This window comes from Hydra vulgaris, chromosome 04 (assembly GCF_038396675.1).
Source record: "Hydra vulgaris chromosome 04, alternate assembly HydraT2T_AEP".
Taxonomy (NCBI): Eukaryota; Metazoa; Cnidaria; class Hydrozoa; order Anthoathecata; family Hydridae; genus Hydra; species Hydra vulgaris.
Window position 1 is genome coordinate 13,127,283 of NC_088923.1, and position 26,721 is coordinate 13,154,003.

The 26,721-nt window shown below is 25.7% G+C and overlaps 1 protein-coding gene across 2 annotated transcripts in view; it reads right to left on the reverse strand.

The window, feature by feature from the left end:
* Nucleotides 1-743: 743 nt before the first annotated feature.
* Nucleotides 744-26,721, reverse strand: part of LOC101234927 (N-acetylneuraminate 9-O-acetyltransferase) — a 65,853-nt gene continuing 39,875 nt past the window's right edge. The window contains exons 6-23 of one of the 2 annotated variants that reach the window (XM_065795496.1): nt 25,423-25,467; nt 25,130-25,175; nt 24,706-24,834; nt 23,027-23,117; nt 21,006-21,114; nt 20,732-20,856; nt 20,139-20,197; nt 19,332-19,467; nt 16,554-16,662; nt 10,420-10,509; nt 10,184-10,303; nt 9,800-9,956; nt 9,209-9,288; nt 3,771-3,875; nt 3,469-3,609; nt 3,199-3,276; nt 1,322-1,414; nt 744-1,193 (exon numbers count right to left, since the gene is read on the reverse strand). In XM_065795496.1, the coding sequence (XP_065651568.1) occupies nt 915-1,193; nt 1,322-1,414; nt 3,199-3,276; nt 3,469-3,609; nt 3,771-3,875; nt 9,209-9,288; nt 9,800-9,956; nt 10,184-10,303; nt 10,420-10,509; nt 16,554-16,662; nt 19,332-19,467; nt 20,139-20,197; nt 20,732-20,856; nt 21,006-21,114; nt 23,027-23,117; nt 24,706-24,834; nt 25,130-25,175; nt 25,423-25,467 (1,992 nt within the window). In that variant the 3' untranslated portion in view covers nt 744-914. Of the gene's footprint in view, nt 1,194-1,321; nt 1,415-3,194; nt 3,277-3,468; nt 3,610-3,770; nt 3,876-9,208; nt 9,289-9,799; nt 9,957-10,183; nt 10,304-10,419; nt 10,510-16,553; nt 16,663-19,331; nt 19,468-20,138; nt 20,198-20,731; nt 20,857-21,005; nt 21,115-23,026; nt 23,118-24,705; nt 24,835-25,129; nt 25,176-25,422; nt 25,468-26,721 lie in introns of both variants that reach the window. The other variant, XM_065795494.1, reaches the window with a different exon arrangement.

Here is a 26,721-nt window from a genome sequence, read left to right on the forward strand (position 1 = left end):
GATTTTCAAAAAAAAAGTTGGTCCATTATTCTTAATTTAATATAAGCATGTTACCAATAATCATTTTTTTGTAAAAATGCTTAGATTTAAAATCAGAGGGGGGTACCCCCTTAATAGAAGCCACAAGGAAGACTAAAAGAGTTTTAATTCTAAAAGATTTGTAATTCTAGAAGAATTATCTTTAATGGATATATATATATATATATATATATATATATATATATATGTAAAACACACAAGCGCTCACATGTTAGGTGTTACAAAATAAACAAAATGCAATACAAGACTGTGAAACGTTTTCAGCACATATCGATCTGTAATACGTACTCCAAATTAAAGTTTTTCACATACTATAAATAGGTATTCCAAATTAATGTTCTATAAACGTACTATAAATAAGTACTCAAAATAAAAAATTTTAAAAGATATACCATATCGAGAGTATACTGCCAGAATGCACTAAGTCATTTTTTGTTGGTTTTGAGTTAAGTCAGCATAAACACTCATTATTATATGCTTTATCACTTCCAAAACGCACCAGACCTTATATTCTATATAATACCAAGTTATTGATCATTCTCAAATATGCAATGGGAATATACACCATTGCATGAAAAATTTTTTTCTCATTAAACTGCCATTATCTCAAAACAATGAAAAATGACTTATTGCGTTCTGGCAGTATACCCTCGATATAGTAATTTAACAGAAATTCTAGTAAAAAATACTATAAAAGTTGCGCGATACGATTTACGTCTTTTTGAACAACTTCTTCAAAATTTCTTTAAATATATTAGATTTTAAAGTCAATCCCATATTAAATTTTTCTAATAAGAAATTTTTGCTTGTCAGTAATCAAAGCTATCGTTTTTTATAGGCATTAGACTATGGTTCACTGGATGCATATTTCCACTTTAATGGGGTTTATAACGAGTTGGTTTTACGTCATGAATTTTGTGCCACCAAACAATTACTAACATAAATAAAAACAAAATCAATCTCCTTAACATCACCATGACGTCCTTTATTATTAATGCGTCAGCTAAAATTTTGCGAATTTCTTTAACTTCGTGAGCAACACATATGAAGGTAAATGATGTCACCAGCGCGTTAACAGTTACATAATCAGGAATGAGAACATGAACTCCGAAGCTATCATTTGCCAACCAGATATGGTGGTGTACTACAAAAAGCTAAAATGCATTCAAATGTTAATAACTTTATAATTTCTTAATATATATTCGTTCTAATTTATAACAATCTATAATATTCATAAATACATTTTCAAATTGTAGCTTAATGCAATAATTGTTAATAATACCTCTAACGCCATATCGCCAATCCAGGCAAATAATAAACTGTACTGGGATCTAAATCTTGCTGAAATATTGCGCATCACCACAAACGATACTATCTAAAAAACAAATAACATTAACTTTATTCGCATTTAAGTACGTTTTAAATTAGTAAAGCATATTTTTCAGTCTAAAAACTAAATGAGCCTATTCTCTCGTTGTTCTTTTATTTTATGCGTAAATTTTTATGCTATGTAACAAATATTTTGCAGCAAATCTTCATGACGAATAATTTTGAATAATATCAGCTAAGTCAGCAAAAAATATTTTATTACTTCAATATTCAAACGATGCTTTTTAGATTACTTCTATGTAAAAAAAAAAAAAAAAAAAAAATATGGCAGAATCAAGAACCAAGTAGCTTGATGTTGCCAATCTGGAGAGGGCCTATATTTTTTGCTTGCATACATGATCAATGTCTAATGCAATAAGCGACAAAGTTAGGAGATATTTGTATATTATATTCAATGCGATAAACATCATCCTAAAAATGCTAATATTTTATAACACCCACTTCAATATGAGAATTTTTCAAAAATTGACCAATGATACCCTTACTGCAATTACGATATTCAATAATACTCTTAGGGGGGAATCCATAAAGCTCATACACAGTAAAATCACACTAAAAACAAAAAACTTTTAGTTTATTATGCATAACTACATTATATAACATAACATTAATTTTTTAAACTCGTGAAATTCGATGCTTTTGTTAAAAAAAAAGAAATCAAGTTTTAGGAGAGATGAACTGTCTTCAACACCCCTTTACGCATTTGTACGTTTTTGGGTAACCAGCCTCTCCCTCTAAACCTAGATGTATACTTTATGGAAGATCCCTTACTACAATTATATGATGTTCAAAATTTATTATTGTTTATCATGTTTGATCAATAATGTCCCACTACACAGTAACATCGCTTTTAAGAGTTAAAAAGTATATTTCTCAATCAAACGGAAATTTTCCAAAAGATTTAAAGCCAAATTTCAAACTACCCTCTTTCAATTGATATTGCAGAGGACTGAGAAGGACAAAAAACTGATTTTCGATCAATTATTAGATTCATGACTCACCAATCTATTCTCGGATAAAAATTAATTCCAGCAATTAAAGTAAATGGATAATTTGCAGCTCAACCAAGAGACCTAAAGCAGGAAGTTTTTTAAGTTAAAAGTAATTTCTACTAGCCTTTGTCTAAAAAAACAGTCTTACAAAACAGCAGGACATGTGGCAGGTTGCACTGAACCACATGTTTCTAGTAGCAGGAATGGTGATCCTGATCTAAAGCTCAATTTACTGTAATATATTACTGGATCAAATTTCTGAAACAAATTACTGCAAAATATTACGAGAAAAAAATATTACTGGAAACGTTAACAATAAATTAAACACCTTTCATTAAAAACATTTAATTATTTTTCATTTTATATATTTGAATATTGTCAAACTAATTCTTAATTTTTTTTTTAAATTTGAATTTACAACTATTACTTTATATTTATGAAATTGTTTTTTATTCTTATCAACTCAACATATTTTATGTACTACGAATATTTTTCAGACAACTATCATAATATTCTGTTATATTCTCTTAAATCTTTCAATAAAGATAACTCTAAACTACTACTGAGTAAAGAATACAATGTGGTTTTTAACAAACGCAATATAACTGAGTGAAAGCAAAATTGTTTTTATAAAATTTTTACTTTAATTTAAACAATATACTTTTGCTATTAATTTTTTTTATTTTTTCTAGAGACACTTTACATATTGGTAATATAAGATATTTCAAAACATCTCAAATACATACTAAGGAAATAAATGTACCAAATTTAAACTTACAGGAATAAAAGATGCTAAAGAATGAGTGTGATCACAAAACTCTTTTGTGTGACAATTAAATGCTTGTATTTGATAACCCTAAAGTTAAAATATATTAAAACATTAAATGGTTCACGAATATATTATAATTGTTTCGAATAAATATCTTAAACAATAGAACAAAAAATAAAAACGAAAATACTCTTTGGGCAGAAAAAACAACTATTTAAACTTAGTCTTGCAAAGAAAAAGCAACTAAGGTTTTGAACACATAACTTAGTAAATGCTTACCAAAAAAGCACAAATTGATCCAATGAGAAATCCAATTGATAATTTATAGTTAGAAAAGAGCCATTTCTCTTCTTCATCAAGCAAATGGTAGCGCTTCAAGGTCACATAGATATATGCAGTCAACATGCCAAATAATACAGACTACAAAAATAAATAATACAGACTACAAAAATAAATAATACCGACTACAAAAAAAAAATTATTATTTTTATATTTTAATAAGAACCTGGGATTTGGCCTTTTGACCTAATAGTTGTCAAATAAAACTGCATAGTTATTATTAATAAAATCATAGGTCTCACATATCTGTGAAGACTAGAACTGTACTTCCATTGTTCAATTGTGCCATCACTACCAACAAAAAGCTCTCGAAAAGGAAAAAGATTAAACAACCAATCACACACTGTCTAAAATTTAATAAAACACTATTAGTACAATTTTAACTAAAAAACCAGATTACTGCTACAAAAATTTCTAATATAGTTAGATTTTAATGAAACATTAATTCCAGAAGAAAACTTATTACAACTTATAAAAAACATATTTTCACACAAATATTTTTATCATGTATAATAAAACTTCATTTTACTTAATTTTTTCTCTCTTAAATTTTTACATTTTCTGATGCGTTTTAGATTTAATATTTTTTTAAATTATCTCAACTAATAGCAAGAAAAATTATATTTTATGAAATGTTTGAATAATATTTGTCAAAATGTGTGTTGCCAGACTTGATTTATTGAAAGAGAATATCATTTCATAACATAAAAACAATTTTTATGAATTGGAAACAATAATTAAATATTTAATATTGATCCTGATAATATTAATGTTGATCTTGACTTTGAAAGTAGGAATTTAATAACTTATTTTATCAAAAAAGTCAAGACAAAATGGAATAAAAATAACCAAACGCTACAAAGGATGATCAATAAATGGAATAAAAATAACTAAACAATACAAAGTATGATCAATAAATGGAATAAAAATAATCAAACACTACAAAGGATAATCAATAAAAATGTAAAAATTGTAGGATGATCAAAATATAGAATTTTTTTCAGAGAAATGTGTTTTTCAAATACTTTAATACAAATCAATATTTTGCCTATGAACCATTATCATACGCTAAAAACTAGGCATTGCCAAAAAGAACTTCTATTTGATAAATTTTTTGGATCTTTTCAGATGTCAGCAGCTGTGACAGATTATCTTCTAAACCTATTGTAACCCTTTAAGCTACTGAGCAAGTTACTCAAAGCGCAGTTGATTTGAGTCGAGATTTTGTCATTAAAATAATTAATAAAGATCGAATCGAAACTGTAAGGATCTGCTTTTTCTATGCAACAATTTGATTAAAGTTTTTTAAAAAAAAAGTATTATTTCTAACTTCTACTATGTCTCACTAAAAACACAAAAAAATTGAACAACTCTCACCAAACGAAGGTCTTAGTTTTATTATAAACAGTAATTTGACACGTTGCACCTATAACAAAATACATTCAATATGTATTTCTAAAGAAGCTGATTCATAAATCAGCTAGGACTTAAAGTCCTGATTAACTTTCTGCAAAGAAAAAAAATTTAATTTGTACTTTATGATTAGAGGTAAACTGGGGCATATAAATTCAACTGTTTTGAATTTGCCATATAAAACTTGATTTCTTTGTTTACATTTCTGATGGATGAGAAAAAAAAGTATCGCTTAAAATGAAAATAGCTCTATCTACAATAATGTACAGTGTGCAATATTTTAAAATATATGAAAAAATGGCTGTGGTTCCAACCCAAAACCTTAATTGATGTAGCAGCACTCCTTGCATGCTCTCCATACTTAGTCACCATTTCATTATAATTTGTTTAGCACACTGTTGTTAAAAAAATATCTTATTGGCCAGCTAGTAACAATAGTCTGAAAGATGTTTACTAGTAACTTTGGTAACACAATTTTACTGATTTCATGTTTAGACAGGTCCAGACATGTTTGTTTTGTTTATTAGATACAACAACTTCAAAGTGCCAAAATCTTTAAACATAAATAAAAGTAGTTATATAGTACAGATTAGACTGATAACATATAAAAGTATATTGACTTTTTGAATGAAGAAATTATATCATAAAAATGGATTTTTTTAATATATATATCGACATTATTTTGAATTTTTCGAAAATTACCTACTTCCAAACATATGGGTGATAGTGTGTGCATAAATATAGGCCTCAGCAGGAATGGTGGATAATCACCCATGCTTGTCTCCACACCCATGAAAGTCAGTTTACACTGGTGAAATAAAGCTGGTGCAAAATACAATTATACCTTTTTTAAACAGCAAAATATAATGATTTTTGGTTGACTAGTATTTTACTTACATAAACAAAAATAGTGAAAAGCATCGAGCACATTTAAAATAGTGAAAAGCATCGAGCATATTTAAAATAAAATATCTATTTGATAAGTATTACATAATTATGCAATATAAAAAAAAAAAGAAGCAAAAAATGTTTATTTATTATTGCAATTTTGTGAGCATTGTTAAGGTAAAAAAGTTCAATATTGAAGATTTTTTAAAAATATTTTGACCTTATTTTTAAATAAATTCGAAGTTAAACAACCAGTATAAGAATTTCATTAAAAACTATACTAAAAAAAATGCAAAGTTATTTAAATTTTTTTGTTTTATATTTTAAAATAAAATTAAAAAAAAAATAAAATATATAATTGAGCCTGTGCAAAATTGTGTTACCAAAGTTACTAGCAAGCATCTTTCAGTCCGTTATTACTAGCTGACCAATAAGATATTTTTTCTAACAACAGTGTGCTAAAAAAAATTATTTTTACATTTTCACTTTGAAGTTGTTGCATCAAATAAACAAAACAAACATGTCTGGACCTGTCTAAACATGAAATCAGTAAAAGTGTGTTACCAAAGTTACTAGTAAACATCTTTCAGTCAGTTACTACTAATAAAAACTAGCTGACCAATAAGATATTTTTTCTAACGACAGTGTGCTAAACAATTTAGTTTTATATTTTCAATTGAAAACTTTTTAAAAGTAAAATATTTACTTTTTAATATGCAATACTTTTATAGTTAGCCTGACTCGCAACGGAGTGCTGCTACATTGACTTACAAATAGCCTGACTTGAAAAAATTTTCTAAGTGCATCATTAATGCTTTTTTTTATGTTAACTTTGTTTGAAAAAGTTTGTATAAAAGTTTGTTTTACTTATAAAATACAAAATGTTCAACATTATTAATGATTCATGTGCTCATTCATATGATTTAAAATTAGAGGTGCGCTGGAACCAGTAAATGCTGGGTCCCCAATTCTGGGTACCCGGTGGTAAAAACCGGGTATCAAGCACTGAGTTCATTAAAATAAGTAAGAATAAAAAAAAATTTAATCAAGTAAAAAATAATTTAGACAACACTTTTTTGCTGTATTTCATTTCAATTTCTTTTATGATTTTTTGATTGTGACAAATGAAAAACAAAATCAGCGTTTGAAATAATTAAAAAGTAGACAATCAAATAAATTTACAGACAATAATTGATTGAAAACTTCATTTGAACAGAATTTAGATTTTTAAAAACGGCTAAAAAATAATTAAAACCCCCTAAAACTATGCAATACTTCTTTGTTTTTAGCTGCCGTGGTGCAGGGTAGATTGCACACCTCAGAAACAAGAAGGAGCGCGTCCTCTCTTGTTTCTGAGGGGGCACGCCCCTCCCCCTACTTTTGTATGGATCTTCTTTTTTTAAAGAAATTGACGATTTTTATAAGAAATCGAGGAATTTTTTTTTGATATAAGGTAGTGTACCCTTAACTTTGAAAATAGTGTCGTCGGCCCTGCGAAAACCATTGCTTTCTTGTCTGACTTCCCAAACATCGTGGGAAAAAAATTCAGTTGAAAATCTTCTATGTTGATTAAAATGTCATTGGTTTAAATGTTTATTTATTGTAAACAATCATTTAACAAAAACCTTTTAAAAAAACGACCTACGCAAAGTATTAAACTTTCATCCATTTTTTTTTCTCTCTCGTTTTAAACAATAAAAAGAAGAAATTGTTTTTTTTTACTAACTATTTTCTTTTAATTTCTTTTGTATTCTCATATTATTTTGTTTTAGTTAACGGTTTTTATATATGTATAAATCATTTTCCTTTTTGCAATATTATCTGCTATCAACATTTTGCAATATAATATAGCAAAAATATATTCGAAAACGTAATTTAAGTGAGACACACCTAGATTTAGTACATAAGAATTATCAACTTCTATAACTATCAAGAAGTTTATTGGTTGAAGCACTATTTTTTATCTGGTTAATAATACTTCTACACAATTTAAAGTAACACTAAAACAAAATTTGTTTTATTATTTTGATTATTTATTAGTTACAGCATTTAAAGGTTATGTCTGTAAAAATATTTTCAAAGATACCCGGTGCCGGGTACATCAACAAAATTTTGCGTACCCAAAATTTTTTTGTTCTACCCGGCACCGGGGATCTTTGAAAATATTTTGTTAAAACTGCCGGGTCCCCTGGTTCAACCCGGGTACCTGGCACATCTCTTTTTAAAATGCACTAATATGTTTAAAATAATACATTAACATGAATTGGAAGAAACTGTAACTTTGAAATTTATATTGAATTGAGAAAAACTGTGACTCACAATGCAACTGTGACGTTTTTTTTTTGTGATACATCTGCATTTTTAATTGAAAGGAAAAGGTGCTTCAAAATGCAACAACATTTTAAAAATCATCTTTAAAACATTTTGAATTGCGTCCATCTCTAATTTAATTCAAGTCGACTTCTTTATATTACGTTTAGTAAAAGTATATAGTGCACCGTAGTGTATTCATTTTAAACGTATTGTATAATTTACATACATTTTTAAATGTAGTGTACTCTAAATGCTTTTTTGAAGGTTTCTTTTAAATAGTCACAAAGAATAAATTCTTCATAGTTCAAAATATGGTTTTAGTAACAAACACTCTTTTGTAAGTAACAAACTGTCTGTTATAAAATCAGTCATCCTATTTCATCAGACAACCATGATGTTTCACATTTAATAGTTAAGGTAAAACAATAAACAGTATAACCATTACATTAGAAAAAAGAAGTTGATGGAAGAACTGGTTGATAAAGATATGTATGCTGAAAAGATATCACAGCAAATCATGTGGTATTATCAGCATGTATTATTATGTGTTGCTGAGCAATTGAGATTACTGATAGACTACCTCTAAATAAGTGCTAAAATTATTGAAATAACAATTGAAATTAATTAATAGTAAACTGAATTAATAGAATTATTTAATGAAAACCTTTTCGTTCTATTTATTTCAAAATACTAATGATCGTTGTCATGATATTCACCCCTAGATCCAGTTGTGATACCTATCCCTAAATGGGTTGATTATTCGATTCATCATTTGTTATTAGGATTTATTTTTTATTAGGATTTTTTTATTTCAATTATGCAAACTTGACTTGTTTACTTTGACTGTAATTAACACTTATGTATTTTTTTATGCTTAACTGGTTACTATTTTATGCTCAAAACTTGATCAATCATTTTTACAACTTGTTGATATTGAAAACTAACAAGTGTATAAAATTCTGTATCTTAATACAACAATAGGTAAATTCATAAAATATTTTCAAAAAATTTGTAAATTTCCTACTCCATACATTTCTTTATGTAAATATAACTAAAAATATGTTACCTCATTTCCCCAAACAACAAAAACTAAAGCAAACATTAGTGAAAACTTGGCAATCATCCAATTGTTTGATATGGGTTGATCTAAAAATATTTCAAACTTTTAAACACTGCAGCTATTAAAAAAAATAATAAGTATCTGTGATGAAATAGGATAGTGATAAAGGAAAAATGAACTTAGAATTAAACCTTTTGCCTTAACAAATATTATAAGAAATGTATAATGTTATTTGTCAATGAAAACTTTAATAAGAAATAATTCAATAATTTTTAAAAACTTTTGATGACATTTAATGACAACAACTATGTTTGGTAAAAACCTACATTACAAACTGTTAGAAAATTTCTTGGAAATAAGGTTCATCAAATAAATAAATTTTAATAATGTTTATCAACATAGGCAGATAGCAATTTAACACAAGCTAAACAACCACACATCTAACCCAACCTGATAAACTGTGACTTATATTATTTCATTATACAACAACATTATTTTAAAATGAAATATTATTTTTTTAATATTCATAAAAGAAATTATAATTTTTAATTTTCTCTTGAATTTTTGAATAGAAATAAAAAATAATTTTTGACTTACTAACAACAATATTGTGTGTTGTACGAGGAAATGAAACCATGAAAAAATATATAACAATGAACCATAAAGATAACATTGGAAGCAACAAATAATATTGGTATGTGTGACCCATAATTAAGCATACAACAACACAAAAAATGTTCATGTGTGCCAATATCTACAAAAAAAAAAATTCACTAAGGCAAAAATGTTTGACTACTACAATCATTTTCTGAAATAAAACTATTTTAACAATTGTATATTTTAAGCTAACCTTAATGTACCAGGGAAACCTGTATGAATTTGTTTTTATAGGCAAAGTTCAAAGTCGAGAAAAAATTCACATTATAATTGTCAATTAAACATTAAAATATTATTAGGTTTTACCTGAAAATGAAAACTTACCTTGCAAACTTTATATAAATGAAAACTATTTGAATACCAAAAATACTTGTAATGGGAGAAACCAAATAAAAACAAGAGAAAGGAAAAAGCCAAACGAACATTAACAAAAACAGGCAGAATCTATGCAAAAAGAATGGCTATTAATTAAAATCTATAATTTTTAATACAAAATATATTTTAAAAAACTTAAATATAAACCTAAGTAAATGAAACTCAGTCTTTAAAATCTGTTGCACCTTTTGAACATCAGTGTAATTGTATAATATGATAACAAGAATAAGCCATCCTTTAAACTCACCAATTTGATCATCATTTAAAACTAAAGACTGTAAAAACAAATAGATAGTTTTTTTAAAAAAAAAAATTTTTTTCACTAATTAAATTAATCAAGTTTATTGTTATATTTCTGAAAACTTTTGTACAAAAAAAATTTGAAAATTTTTCAGCAATACTAAATTTTAATTTTAATTTATCTATATTTACTATTCTTTTTTTTTATATGTATCATACTTATTATATATTCTAAAGATTTAAATTATACTTAAATCATTGTTCCATTTTTATTTAAATATTCCATTTTATAATTTAGGATTGACAAATATTGTAATAAACAACTTGAAAGCAGACAACATTACAAGTCTAAAGGACACTCAACTTTTTCATCTTAAACAATTTAATTTGCACTTTTACTGCAATTTATGGACTTACACTACTTCCCAAGCATAAAAAATACCAAAACAAGCAGTAAAAGTTCATTTTAATCAATTTTATTTTCAAGAAAGCTTTAAAAATAGAAGACCTTTTAATTTAAATACCTATTTGAATTGTTCAATCCATAAAAATATTTATTTTATAGGACAATTTTAAAAGTCATAATACTTTAATTGATAAAATGAAATTATCAACTCAAACTTATTATACTGGAAGATATTTGGACAAATCACAAAAAGATGTTGTAAATAAGAATAGTAATATTCTACATTTGTGGTTAAAAAAAAATCAGATTCTTTTGCTGTTTTGCTTTTAATTTTTACAACTAATTAAGAGATAACTATAAATGTACATTAGTTATAATAAATTTTACAAACTATTGCATCGCTCATTAAACCCAGTTTTTATACTTGAACAATTGCTATGGATAAATCATGTGTCAATGCTAATGCATTAAAGTTTCTTCAAAAAAATGCGATAGTAATTAAGATTCACTTTGTATACAGACTCAAACTTTATTTATTTTTCAACACAGAACATTAAATAAAAATGCAGAAATAATCTTTTAAATAATAGAAAACTTGTAATATTTGTAGAAACTTTTATTATTTATATTATGTGTTTGCAGTTATAAATAAAATATTAATCATGCTACCTGTGCAGGAATGAAAGTAGACAAAAGTTTAACAAGTTTTAAAAATTTAACTTTTTGCCTTTCAAAAAGACAAAAAGGATACCTCCATTTAGCCTACATTTACATGAAGCTTTAGGTTTTAAAAGAAGTTTAACTTGTTAATTGCTTTTAAAAGAAGATTTTTGAAATTATTTTAAAGATTTAAAATCTGAAAACAAAAACAAAACTGATTTAGTTTTTTACTATCTTGAAGAGTAAAAGTAACATTTGAAGTTATATAACAATATCTTTTATTATTATAGTGCAACAATTATATAATAGCTGTATAACAGTTACATTTCTGTCACTATTTCTGGTTAAACTATCAAAAAACTTAAGAAATTATGATTAGATTTATAGTTGATTTTCATTAAAATAATTTTCTTCAAGATATTTCGATGTTGCATTAAAAAAATATTTTCTTGTTAAAACATTAAAAATCCTTTTATATACTTTTAAAATCAATTTATGCATAATGGAGATTTTGGCATAGAAAAGCTTCTCTCTTATTCCTTAAAGTTTAATTTTTTATATGATATTTAAGTTAAAAAGTATTCTCTGTGAAAATTCAACTTCAATCACATATATATTATTTAAATATTAAAAAAAAGTTTTTGTGTTATTTTTTAAGTATAAAAGTATAAGTCACAAAATCTTTGCATTTAAAGTATTCACCAGTTAGAAAATGTGACATATAAAGCTGCACATATAGGAGTGCACGGATGCATTGGCCTGCCGATGCATCGACCATTTAGCCAATGCATCAGCATCAGCATCGGTCATGGTAACCATTGGCCGATGCTGATTGTTTTGAAAAATCAGTTTTTTTTATCATGGATGTCTAGACATCTGTAAGACGTGGGACAAACGTCCCCAGGACGACGCATGCCCACTCGGATAATATATACATTCAAAGTATATTAAATCAAACTGTTTTAGACTGCAGTCTGTTGGAACAAAAGTAAGTGGTGTATACACTGGTATTATTGCTTATGCAGACAATATAATCCTACAAAGTCCTACTCTTTCTGGTTTACAAGAATTGGTTAATAAAGTTCAGTCACAATGCCAAAACCTATATATCAAACTAAACTCTGAAAAAACCGAGTTTATTATATCTGGTAAAAGTTCAATTACAAAAAACGCAATTCAAATAAACAGCTTTTTCCTATACCTCAATAATAAACTGAAACACCTTGAATTCCTATGGGATAATCAAAATCATACACAAAATATAGGTGCACTTCAAACGGCAAATATAAACAAACGTATTATTCAGTTTCAATCTCCAGAGCTCCAATAGTTGTAATAATTCACTTCCTAATAAATTGGACGCTATTGGAAGGTCAACATTAAAACTCCTCTTTAATAAATCAAAGTACAGCAAAAACTACCTGCGTCCCTTCTTTAAAGTTGATGACATATCTACCATCCTCATTCAAAACAAATTAAATCTGTTAATCAGACTACTGAACAACCCGACTTGTTTTTTCCTGATTTTGACTTAGATATCTAATGTTACTAAAGATAACTTATTTATCAATGAAGTTATAAAAATTTGCAACCAATGAGTTAAACTTCATTCAGCGTTTGATAAAGGGGAAAATAATAAGGATTAGGCATCGCTATGATGACATAGGAGACAATATAGCGGCAATTTTGAACCATTCCTTTGAACTCTGAAATATGAGAGAACATAGACTAGTATTTACAAATTTGATGGAGGAAAATATTCCAAGAAGAATTTAAATTAGACTTAAGACTGAAAGTATAAACTATTAGTTTTATACACTTTGTTTTTTTTTTTTTGTTATTCACCTCCTCAAGGCCGAGAAGGCCACTACAGATGAGGAGGCTACTTATTAGTGGTTATAACCCTCTCTCAACTCCGAAACACGAACCTTGATGAACAAGGCCGCTGCACGGAGAAACAAGTTGACAAGTTTTACCTGTAATTTGGGTGATAAAATGAATAAATATTCTTGACTTTAAAAATAATAAAAATAACGATTACAATGACTTTTTATTTTTTACATAATATATATGTAAATATATTATGTAATGTAAATATTGATTAAAAATTGTTTAAAGTATTTAAACATTTAATTACTAACTATTTAAAAAATTTATTATTCCCAAAATTAAATTAACTAAAATGTAGTCAATAAATGTTTAAACTACTTTAAACAATTTTCAATAATTATTTACTAAAGGCTGTTTTCCAGTTTTAAAGGCTGATTCAAGCGAAGCGAATCTTTTCGTCAATGAGCATGCGCAGATAAAACATTTCTGTTAATTTTGACATATAGCTTGGTATTTGCAACAAAAGCGTTAAGTAGAATAGTTTTCTTATTGTAACTATAGTAACATTGTCCACTGGTACACCGGGGAAGTGGGGGTGTGGGGTGTGTGGTAAACTCAAAAACATCCCTCCTTCCCTCCCCCCTTCCAAACGTTGTTGGAAAAAAAGCGGTATCTCCAAATAAACTCTGGGTTTTTCACTGTACATATATATATATAAATATATAATATATATATAAATATATAATATATATATAAATATATAATATATATATATATATATATATATATATATATATATATATATATATATATATATATATATATATATAACTTTTGTTTGCATTAATCATATTGTTGAGAGGTACTGTATTTTTGAAATGTGTTTACATTAGTCATTTAAAATGTGCATATAAAATTAAAAATTTCGTTCATTATTTATCTTAGAAATGAACAATTTTACAAACATAAAGAAAAAATATTGGTCACATTTTAAGCACACTTACATTCATACATAATTTTGACAGTGTGTATGGATTAAATGCATTGACGCATTGTTGTGTATGATATTTTATTTTATCTACTAGCGTCATAGTTAATTATTTAAAATAGCAAACTATAATTTTTCAAAGTTTTTTCAGTAATTTTAAAATTAAAACAAAATTTATGCAATGGGTTGCAAAGCAGTGAGCTTTGAGCAGAGACAACTTGCTTATATTGCTAAACGTGCTAAAACTTCCAGAAAATTTGACTATAATATTTCTAATAAAATTAAATTTACCAATGAAAAATTGACCAGGACGTCGTAGATACACTAATTCTACTGAAGACCGCTATATAGTGACACTTGCTAAAAAAAAATAGTACTGATTCAAGTAGAAAAATTGCTATGGAGTTGAATACTGCAAAAGTAAAAACCATTTGTGCAAAAACAGTTTGTCGTTGTTTGTTAGAGAAAGGGTTGAAAAGATACACACAGAAAAGATATTATTATCGAAATAAGGCTAGAAAAAGACTCACTTGGTGTAAAAGCTATGTTGATTGGACTCGAAATCAATGGCACCATGTGGCATTTAGTGACAAATCACATTTCTATCATAAATAGAAAGAATTGTAAGTTTGTACGTTGTCTTCCTAATGAAAAAAATTTACCATTAAATTTTACAACAAAAACACAAGATGGAAGTTAAACCATTTCTGTATGGGGATATTTTTCTGCAAATGGAACAGGTTTATTGAAGTTTTACGAAAGTCGTTTGAATGCTTCTTGTTATAAAGAAGTTATTGCTGAATTACCTGACTAAATGGAGACTCTTTTTGATTCCGAAGCTGAAGATTGTTATTTTATGCAAGACAACACAAGACTTCAAATGATCTTTGCATTAGATTGGTAAATTCTGGTACAGATCATATATCTCAAACTTTTAGAACTAAAGGATTCAACATTTCTTCATATTCAATTAAATTCTAATATTTTTTTAACTAAAATTAGTACTATGTGCTTAATTATGACCAGCTTATTTCTCTGTATTATTCTAAAGTGAACATTAAAACATGGTAACTTAAAATGTATTTTCTCCATTAAATTCTTATCATCCAATTTTTATTTTACATTTGTACTATAATTTTGACCAATACTTGATATTCATTTTAAAACTACAAATATTAACTTTTTAAATTCAAAAACTTTAATAAATACATGATAAATCTGTTTCATAGTCTCAATAAAATTGTTACAGCAATAAATGTATTTACCTGAAACCTAAAGCAAGAGTAAACATCTTACAGCATTTTAAGAAGTGGCTGTCATTAGAAACCAATGGCAATTGATTTACAAACTGTAATAATTGTAAATTAACAATACAACTAAAACTTATTGTGTTTTAACAATATAAATTGAGTATATAAATGAGTGTTTTAACAATATAAATAAATTGTAACATTTTTGCTTAAATACAACTTAATTAAATGTATTTTGTTAACATTGGAATCCATAACACGAGCCTCTACAAAGAAAGACATGCATAAAAATACTACTAGGAACATAGTTATTATTTTAAAGGTTTATAAATTGGATTTGTAATAGACATGAATGCCTGTCAACCTGTCATACAAATATATTATGTATGTGGTATACTTTCTTATTTTAAATCATAAATTATTGTTTCTTTATTTAGGTAATTGTCTAGTTTGTTTTATAACTACTCAAGGATGATGCATTTACAATGTGGGAGGGAGTTCCATTTACAACGTGGGAGGGAGTTCCATTTACAACGTGGGAGGGAGTTCCATTTGCTGACTACTTGTAAAGTGAAAAAGTCAAAAGTGTACTTCTTTTGTTTCTGTGCAATTTTTTAAGTATCTAGGTTTGTTAAATCACCACTCAAAAAACTAAAACTAAAAGAGATTTATGTTGATTGGTTGAAATAAAAATACTCAATTTTGAATTATTAATTTCAAGAAAAAATGTTTGTTAAAATTATTATTCTTTTCTTATTTATTTGTTTTTTTATCATTTCTTATTATTAAAATATTTAAAACTGGTAAATTAGCATTCAATATTTTAACAATACAAGTTTTCAAAAATATGAAGGTTGACCAAGCCATTTTGATAAAAATGCACATAAAACTAACAAAAAATATACAACAGATAACAGTATATTTTATTTACTTAAACGTACTCACAGTATTTGCTTTTCTTCTAAAAGCAACCCCTGCAACAAATAAAACAGCTAAAACCACAAAGAAAGCAGTTGGTGAATACTGTTTGTGAGATTTATCATATAAGAATGAACTAAAAATAAGGAAAAAAACAAATAAACTAATATATCAATTTAGCTATGACAAAAGATCAAAACCCACAAATATTATTGACTTAAAATTTATTTTTCGTTTATCAAAGTTGATTTTTAAATGACAAGATTAACTTTTTTTCTTGAAAAAAAACTTTTCTATAGCAATTAGAGTCAAGCATTCTAAATAAATAACTTACAATTGAGAAATCTAATTATAAATAAAAAACATAAAAAAGAATAATTGTGAGAGAAGAATAAAGAATAAGATAATAATAACAATGACAACAACAACAACAATATTAAAAATATGTAGTAGTCAATAATAATTGAAAGCTGTTAAAATGCACTATATATTTGACACATTGTTTGATATTATATATTTGATCTAAATATGACAACACAGGTTTTTGATGAGCATTTTAAATTTTGAAGTTTTTATAATATATGAACCTTATGCAGGTGATTCCTATTAGAAATAAAATATTGACATTATTATATTGACAGCACTAAGCAAAAGTGGCTTAAGTCATATTTAAACGATTGAGATAATCACTAAAAACCCCTTTAAAAGTGAACTTGTTAAAATCCAACCAGGGCTCAATTTAGATTTTTATAAAGTCCTGGAAAAAATGCCTGATCAAAACTTGTTTGGGTTGGACATTGTTTGATCAAATTTTTAAAATTTAATTTTTACCATTTTACAGGATCGAGTTATGCAAGCGAAATCTTCATTGTGTTATTCAGTTTATTTAACATTAGTCTAGTAAAGTCGTAAATTCTTTTCTTTATTATTTAGAATATTTCATTGCAGATTTTTGTTTTTTTAATAAAATAGTTTCAATTTAATATTGTATGTTTATTTAGATAGACTTAAATTTTCACGCTGTAACAAACAATGCTTTCTTTTTTTTTTCTTTTACAATTTGACAACAGCTGTTTTGATGTTTTGACAATTAAATGCAATAAAAAAAATCATTAAGTTATGAATAACTTTTAATTATTGATCTTTTTTAAAATTTTAATTTTACGCAAAGGCTTTAAATAAAATTTATTATAATGATCATTTAAAATAAACATATTATGTGTAAAATAAATGTTATATTTAAAATTTTTTAGTGGGTATGTATTTTTTATGATAAATTTAAACGTTTGAAATTATTTTTCCATGTGGTTCTAAAAATCTTTTAAAAGATTATTTTTTTAAGTTACTTTAAATTATGAATAAGTTAAAATAAATCTTCCTATGATTTAAATGCTTTATTTTTTTTGTTTTGTTTTGATTTTTACAAAGAGTTGTTTAAAAGTTTTTTTTTTTTAAACTTGACTTACTAATTAAACCATGAAATGATTAAAAATTACGATTTTAAAAAGACAACGTTATTTTTTTAAACAATTTTTTTTGTGCAACTTTTTGAAAAAAATGTTTATACAACTTAAAAATATTATACTTTTTTCTTTTCAATAATTTAATTTCACTTTTCAATAATTTAAATAAAATTTGTTCATTTATTAAACAACCAATAGAAGTAATTTGTAAAAGCTTTTTGTGTAACTTTAATTAAACGTTTTAAAAGATCAGTTCAACTAAAAACATAAGAAAAAGTAATTTTAACTTCAAGTTTTTTTAGTTTTATTTTAAAGCTAATTTATTTTCTTTTTTGTAAGGAATTGTTTTGCTTATTCTTTAGTTTAGTTCGACGTTTCTTTTTTCAGCGCATTTCTGAAACATTTAAATTATCATAACATTTAAACAGTCATGGTCAAGCTATAAACAAAAAAAATCATTTGCGTGGTCAGCAATAGCATTTGATGGCACACCATTGCTGTCCAAGTTTTATTTTGTAGAATTTAATTCCGTTCGGCCAAAATGCCTGATTACTTTGTAAATTGATCGAACAATCTGAGGTTTTAGCCCGGACAATGTCTGACCATTAAATTGAGCCCTGATCCAACATAAAGCAGATTACATTATCACATAGCTCACCTGGAAGACTCAACAGGTCATCGTTAACTCTTGGAATACTTAGTAAAAAGACTTCAGAAACTTTTTTATACAAAAAATATGAATAAAACACTGATGTATTTTTTAGTATCTGTAAAACTAAATTTAAACCTCAAATCTAAAATATTTTAATAAATGGAAATGAATTGATTTTTTAGACTGATTTTGTAAGATAAGTAGTAATAATAAATCTAAGTAATTTTTTTAAGCAATTTTTAATCAAAGCTAAAAATGTTAGAGTGTGAACAAGAACGGTTAAAAATGTCATTTTTAAAAATTACCACCTTAAAATCAAAATCTAGATAACGTCATTTATCTATGATTTTTCTCTAATTGGTAGGTTGTAGCTGTGTTATGTACTCTGTTGAAAACTGAAATAGAATTTAGTTTTCAACATGTATCAATTATGTAGAGTTCATTAACAATAATAACCTTTAACAATAAAAATGTTGTACATTAAAAAACTTAATAACAGCAAACACACAACAGCTAACACACAACAACACCAAAATATATATATACATATGAGATGAAATAAAAACAATAATTTTTTTTTATTTAGAAATTATTCCATAATTTTATTGTTTGACTTCAAAATTTTGAAATAAAAAAATAATTGTTTATAATTTCAAATCTTAAAACAATATAATAACTTAAAATAAATACCTATCAGCCAGAAATATGTATAACATAATACCAGAAAGTTTAGCCATGTTTTTTATGACAATATACATCTTTTCAGAGTATAACCAAGGAGCAGTTGAAAAAGAATCATATCCTTTAACTTCTTCAGCTGTCAAACCTTAATAACAGATTGTAATTAGAACTGCTACCAATAAAATTTGTTTGACATAATAAAATAAAAGAACAAACTACAAAATAAACACCAAAAATAATTCTACAATAGAATAATAAACAAATAATTAAATTAAATCTAAAAAGTAAAAACCTATCCTTGTCTAAATAATAATCATTACAACAAAAGAATAAAAAAATCATATTTATTATCTGAATTCACAAAAAAATATCTTTTGGATTGTATATTTTTTAAGTTATTAAATAAGTTTACAGACTAAAAAAAGATTAACATGATGGTCTCTCCCCAATACCAAGTTAAAAAATATATGATTTTAGGCAAAGATTTTTTGCAAACACACACACAAAAAAAAAAAAAAACTTGAGGATTTTTTCTAAGTATTTTACAAACGATTAACTCACAGAAAAGTACTAAAAAAAAAAAATTAGTAAAAATTAAAATGAATATTTTGTCACATATTTATATTAAAATATTTATATTTTAAAGTAACATAAAACAATATTATTCTAAGGAGTTCAAAGAAAGGTGGAGCAGGAATGGAAAGACGAAGGGGTGTAATAAAGGTGGAGGAGGAATGAAAAAGAGCAAATTATCAAATTATTAATTACACTTTTTTATTGTCTAGAAAAAGAAAAAAGTTAAAGAATAAAAATTACCTTTGATATTAATTTGTCTTATTTTTCTTGTAAAAACCATTAGAATCCATAAGAGAACACTAAAATTTAAAATAATTAAAACTTATAACAAAAGTTATTTAAAAAAAAGTTATATTAAAATGTTTTTTTTTCTCTGAATAATTTGCGATACTAATAAAACATTTTGAATTAAATCCCTTTAGGATTCACCAAGCTATTTACCATGTCCTAAAGACTGCTTTTCCAGCATTCTTAAGTAAGCTTCCAATAAATTTAATAGTTTTTCTGAAATTTTAGTTAAATAGTTTGTACATAAATCATGAAGGACAGAACGAATTCCAAAAGTTCTTAAAAGCTTTTTGGAATATTTATGCAAATTAAAAAAACATAACAGATATGTCATGAGACTTCATGCAAAAAAAACTTTCCGGTTTTATTACCATTTTCATCATTTATCATTTTCATTATTTATTTTTAAAACGCCTATTTTTATAACTTAATACTTTTTAAAATTTACTTTGAAATTCAAAAAAGAAAAAACTTTTATAAAAAACAACTTTATCATTAAAAATATGTTAATCTTACAGACTCAAAATTTAATTAAAGATTTTTACCAAGTTCCCAAAACTGAAAAGGCATTAAATTGTAATTTAGTGATCCGCTCAAGATCTTTACAGCACGATGCATCATCTGGGTAAATATAATTATTGCAAAAGCTATTTAGAATAGCATCCACTTTCTAAAACAATAGAAATAAAAAAAGTATAAAAATTATAAAAAGTATAAAAATTGATTTGTTTTAGACCTTTAACCACCTTTAATTTGAAAAACAAATTAAAGGTGGCTGTGATTTAAAAATTAAATTAAAAAAAAAAAAATCCAGCATACATATTTAAGAATAAACTTTGAATAATGAAGACCATCTGTTGTCTCCTCTGGCATTCCAGAAGCCATCAAAGCAGTTGACTTTAAAATGCGTACATAACCAGTTTTCTGACTAAAGCATATAAAAGGAAATATAAACTGTTACCAAAATAATTAGCATTTTCTTAATTACTGACTTTTAAAATTAGAAAGACTGTTATTTTGAATTTTAATGCCACAAAAAATATATTTTAATATATAATATATATTTATAGTTTCAAAACATTAATTACATTACTTAATAATGCATGCTGTATTGCTCTTTTATAAACTCTTAATTTTTTTTTGGTTAAAAAAATTAAATAAAAAAGAAATTATATTTCTTTACTGCATTCACCTCCACAAGGCTGCAGGGACCACTACAGTCAAGTAGGATACTCATTTTTGTTGTTGTTGTTACAGATTGTCATTATTTATCTTTTAATACTTCAGAAATATGCTAACATACATAAAAACACTATCTTTTATTTATTATACACATTCTTTACATTTTACCACTATGCTTAGTTTTATGCTAAATTTAATTATTAAAAAAAAAAAGGATTTTTTTTAATACTAATTAAATTTAGCCAACAAAATTGTTTAAAAACATATTTTCTGATTGTTTTACTTTGTCTAACCAGTGCAGAGGAAACACAAGAATGCTAAATGATGATGATGATGATGATGATGATGATGATGATGATGATGAAAATGATGATTCAAACTTACTAATTGGAAAATAATATACTTAATTTTTAGAATTTAGGCTTTTTTCTAAAGGTTCATTCTCCTCAATTTTTTAGCACAAAACAATAGTGGATTTCACTTGAAATCTATAGTTTGATGCCGAAAAATGTGTTTAAATTTTATTAGTTTTAAAAAACCATTTTTTCTATTTTTCCAAAAACTTAGCGATTATCATTAAGTGCTTCTGTAGTTTAAACTAACTACAAAGTTAGTTTAAACTACAGAAGAAAATTAAAACTGTTATTCAACTCGGCAGAAAAATGATTTTGAATGAAACACAAGCATTTCATTTTGATCAAAATAAAATTTAAAATTCCAACAGTTTCCAATCCAACAGTTTCTGATTTAAAATTCCAACCCAACAGTTTCTGATTTAAAATTCCAATCCAACAGTTTCTGATTTAAAATTCCAACCCAACAGTTTCTGATTTAAAATTCCAATCCAACAGTTTCTGATTTAAAATTCCAATCCAACAGTTTCTGATTTAAAATTCCAACCCAACAGTTTCTGATTTAAAATTCCAATCCAACAGTTTCTGATTTAAAATTCCAATCCAACAGTTTCTGATTTAAAATTCCAATCCAACAGTTTCTGATTTAAAATTCCAACCCAACAGTTTCTGATTTAAAATTCCAATCCAACAGTTTCTGATTTAAAATTCCAATCCAACAGTTTCTGATTTAAAATTCCAATCCAACAGTTTCTGATTTAAAATTCCAATCCAACAGTTTCTGATTTAAAATTCCAATCCAACAGTTTCTGATTTAAAATTCTAATCCAACAGTTTCTGATTTAAAATTCCAATCCAACAGTTTCTGATTTAAAAATTTATACAAAATTACCTGTTGTTGCAAACACAAATAAAAAAATTAGGCTTCTATCAGACAGTTACAGAAGTTTGTGTTTTTAGTGACAATTTAGCCTCGAAACTTATGTATATTATGCAAAGTATGTTATAACATCAATGAAAATAATTGTTATAGCACCAATGAGCATAATTTTGCTGTATGACATGAATAAGGAGATAGGAATGAAATTTAATGCATGATAGTTACTAGTAAATGCAATTAAGCATATCATTTCCCTGGTAAATTAAAAAAACAAAATCGAAATCATTAAAGCATGTTGTTGCTACGCATGCAACATGTTTTAAAGACTTAACTGATTAAATAAAACATTTCTTTTTTTATTTTATTTTGCACAAAAATGAACAATGCAAAGATTCTTACCAAGACAATGATGTAAATATACTTACAGAATTTTTTGAGCAGCATAATTATAAATATCAATTTCTTTATTTGTAATTGTTTTTCTTGAATCACTTAATTTCTTTTCAACAACGGGATCTAAAAAAAAAAGGGTTCAACTACAACAGAAATTTTTCTACCACTCATTTTTACTTGGTCAATCATCAGGTATTTTTCTATTTGATTATTAACAATTTTAGTTTAACTAGTTAATCTAAACAATGGCTTTGCTAGCTTCAAAAACAAATATCCCTTTTTTAATAATCTTTAACCCAATTTCCCCTCAGTCTATTATCACTACTATGTTGTTCAATAAATAATTTATGTTGTTTAACTTATTTATAAAAAATTATGTTGTTTAACAGTTATCTGTGCTGACTTGTTTATCGCCATCAGAACTATCATTAAATTTTGAAATAATTGCTGAGTGAAAAAATACTGAAAACTACTAATTGAGAATATCATTTATTTGTGTTATTAATCTTTCTTTTTTTTTCATGTATATTTACATGTATTTCTTATATTTTTACTTTTTTAATTTACTTTTTTAAATAAAATGTCAAAATGATCATCTTAACATTAATTTTTATTTCAAGAAATAATTTTAATAATAAATTTCAATAAATGAATATCAACCAATATTATTTGGTTGAATTAATCTTAAGTTGCTTTTTTTTTATAATTTTCTTATTTTAACAACAGATTCTTGATACTTATGTTTCATTAATGAAACAACATCTTTGACAAGTGCAATAGTTGTTAGAACACCATCACTAACTCTGATCTTACTCTAACACTCTGTTCTGATACCACTATCACTGTTAACATGATATGTCTATACAGCTTTCATATCACCATCATTTTGATTTTGAATTGTTATCATAATTATGTGCATCAAAATTTTTTGTTTAAAAAAATACATTAAACTTAAAGCAATGTAAAAAGTGTTAACTTGAAGCAAAGTAAATTTTTTACTAAAGTTAAATAAAATTTATTTATTCCCCTTTATTTAAAATTAAAAAAATTGAGTCAAGCCATTTTTTGTGTAAAACAACCTGCCAACTGAGCCCAAAATTGATTATTAACAACAGTATATTAACAACAGTATGTACTCTTTTAAATGCAGGTTGTAGTAAAATAAATTTAAAAAAAAATAAACGCAATGTAATATCATACTATAATAATATAAATAATTATATAATGTATAATACATAATTATAAATTATATAATTATAACATAGTTATTTATTACATTACATAGTAATATATTACATAATTGGTTATATATTACTATGGTAGTTATATAATGTTAAACATTTTATTGGGAAAATTGTTCTTTTATAATAATTGAGATAATTTTAAAATAGCATAAAGAAGTCCTCCAAAAATTACGCCATGCAATTTTTGACTGCTTTTGACCCCCCCCCCCTCCTTCCTTTGTCACAAGATTGTATTTTTTTAGTATTAAGTTTCCTATAAGTCGTCACAAACTACTAACCCCTTTCCCCATCTCTAAAGCATGACATAATTTATGGACAACCATAAGAGCCTGCATAGAATAATTAATAGAATAATGCATAGAATATCCTCGAGTATTAGCTTATACATTAACTGACAAAGCAAAAGATTATCTGAACGTTTGTTTACTATTACTTCATCATGAATTCTGATCTCAATCGATGTTTACCTTGTTGAATCCAAATCACTTGGCGTTCATGATGAAACCGACTTGAAAGATGATCATATTTTTCTGCTTTGCTTTGACTTAAATTCTGGCCAACTAGCTTAATGATACCAGACAATGAGTTTAGTTTTTCTGTAACAAAACAAAAAAAAGTAATTTATGTTAACTACGTTAATATTAGTTTAAATATGGAGCTGTTATTTAAATATGCAGCCTTGGAATTAGGGTCGACCTAAATGTTTATGAGGTCTGCCAAAAATTGCCAACATAGTTTTATGGTAAAACCTTAGTGTTGAAATATTTTTACTGACCTGATACAAACCTCTATCATTTTTCCTTATTTTGAGTGCTGAATATGGAACTGTTATTTATTTTAATAAATGTTACACAAGACAAAAAAAAATTAAACTTTAAAAATTAATTATACCTTGATAATCAACACTAAGAAAAGGTAAATTTTTTTTAATCGTCCACTAAAATCAAATACAAAAAATCTACTTAAAGTTGGAAAATTAAAAAAAATTTAAATTTTAGAATATAAATAATAAAAATCAAAAGTAAAAGCACTTCAAACAATATTCTTATGATAAATAACTTACATTTAGAAAATAGGTATAATTGTATTAAAAACTTAAGACTAAGAACAAAACAAAAAACAAAAAAAAACAACAACTAAAATTTAAAGAAAATATTCAACTTAAAAAATACAAATAAGCTTACAGTTGCTACCCCCATGATGATAACATCTGGTTTTTTACCTCTGCTCTATATAAAATAAAAGAATAAACAATTCTATCTTCTATCAATTCATACATACATATATACCAAGCTTCCTCAGGAAAGGCGTGCGATCGCACGCCTTATATGAGCACACATACATTTTTTTTTGTGACTACTTAGCCACAGTTTCTTGCATATATTGGTAATTATATGAAAAATAATAAAACCAGAGAAAATAAAACCAAATAACCCGTTTTTTTAAATTGAAAAGCCCCTCAATTGGTAAATCAAATTTAATTATTTTAAAAGCATTCCAATCAATAGTTTAAAGCTAATAATTTTTCCTTTATAGCCACGTTGATGTAGCACATAAGTTGATTAATTGTATCATTTATGAGGTGCAACTGTCATATCGGCATAGGTCAAGGGTTCTAATCCTACTAACAGAATTTTTTTTTAATGTTTTATTTGCTTTGTAGACATTAGAAAAAATCAAAGTTTAAAATTTTTAAATAATTAAGATTTGAAGTAATTAAGCTTGAATTTTTTTCTAAATTCTTCATAGTGAAACACTTTTAAATTAAAATAAAAACATTAATTTTATGCTTTTATTTTTTTCTGGTTTATTTTTTTTTCATTTTATCATTCATTAAGATTTTTATTTTTATAGTTTAGTTTTACATTTTTTTTTTAGTTTTTATTTCTCTTTACAATTCATAGTTTATTTATTTTTAATTTTAGTTTATGTTTACATTTGTTTATTCAGCGCATTTTTTAAACTCTCTAACTTAAAACATGCAAAATACCATAGCCGAGTTGTTAAAACAAAATACTGTGTGCGTGGTCATATAAGGCATGCAACTGCACGCCTTTCCTGAGAAGGCTTGATACATACAATCATTTTATAATTAAAATTATAACATAATTAGGTGCATAGAACTATCTAAAAACTCAAAACAAATTCTTACTGCAAAATAGAATAAATGTGGTTTTCTCAACACTTTACACTTTAATTTTTTAAGTTAGACTATAGATACTTTATGAAAATCTTTGTGATGTTAAATATTGTCTAAATATGTTGTCTTCTTAATTTTAAAAATAAAAGCCTGATTAACCTAATTAAAAAAAGCCTAATTAACCATGTTAAAACAAACTGCCTGCTTTAATCTCAGAGATTTTCACACACTTTTCAGCAAGGACTATAAAAAAAAAACATTGTAAAAAGAACCCCAGCCAGCCTTAATGTAGCTGTAAGAACTATACTGGTATTATACTGAAATTTGATGTAGAAAAAAAAAT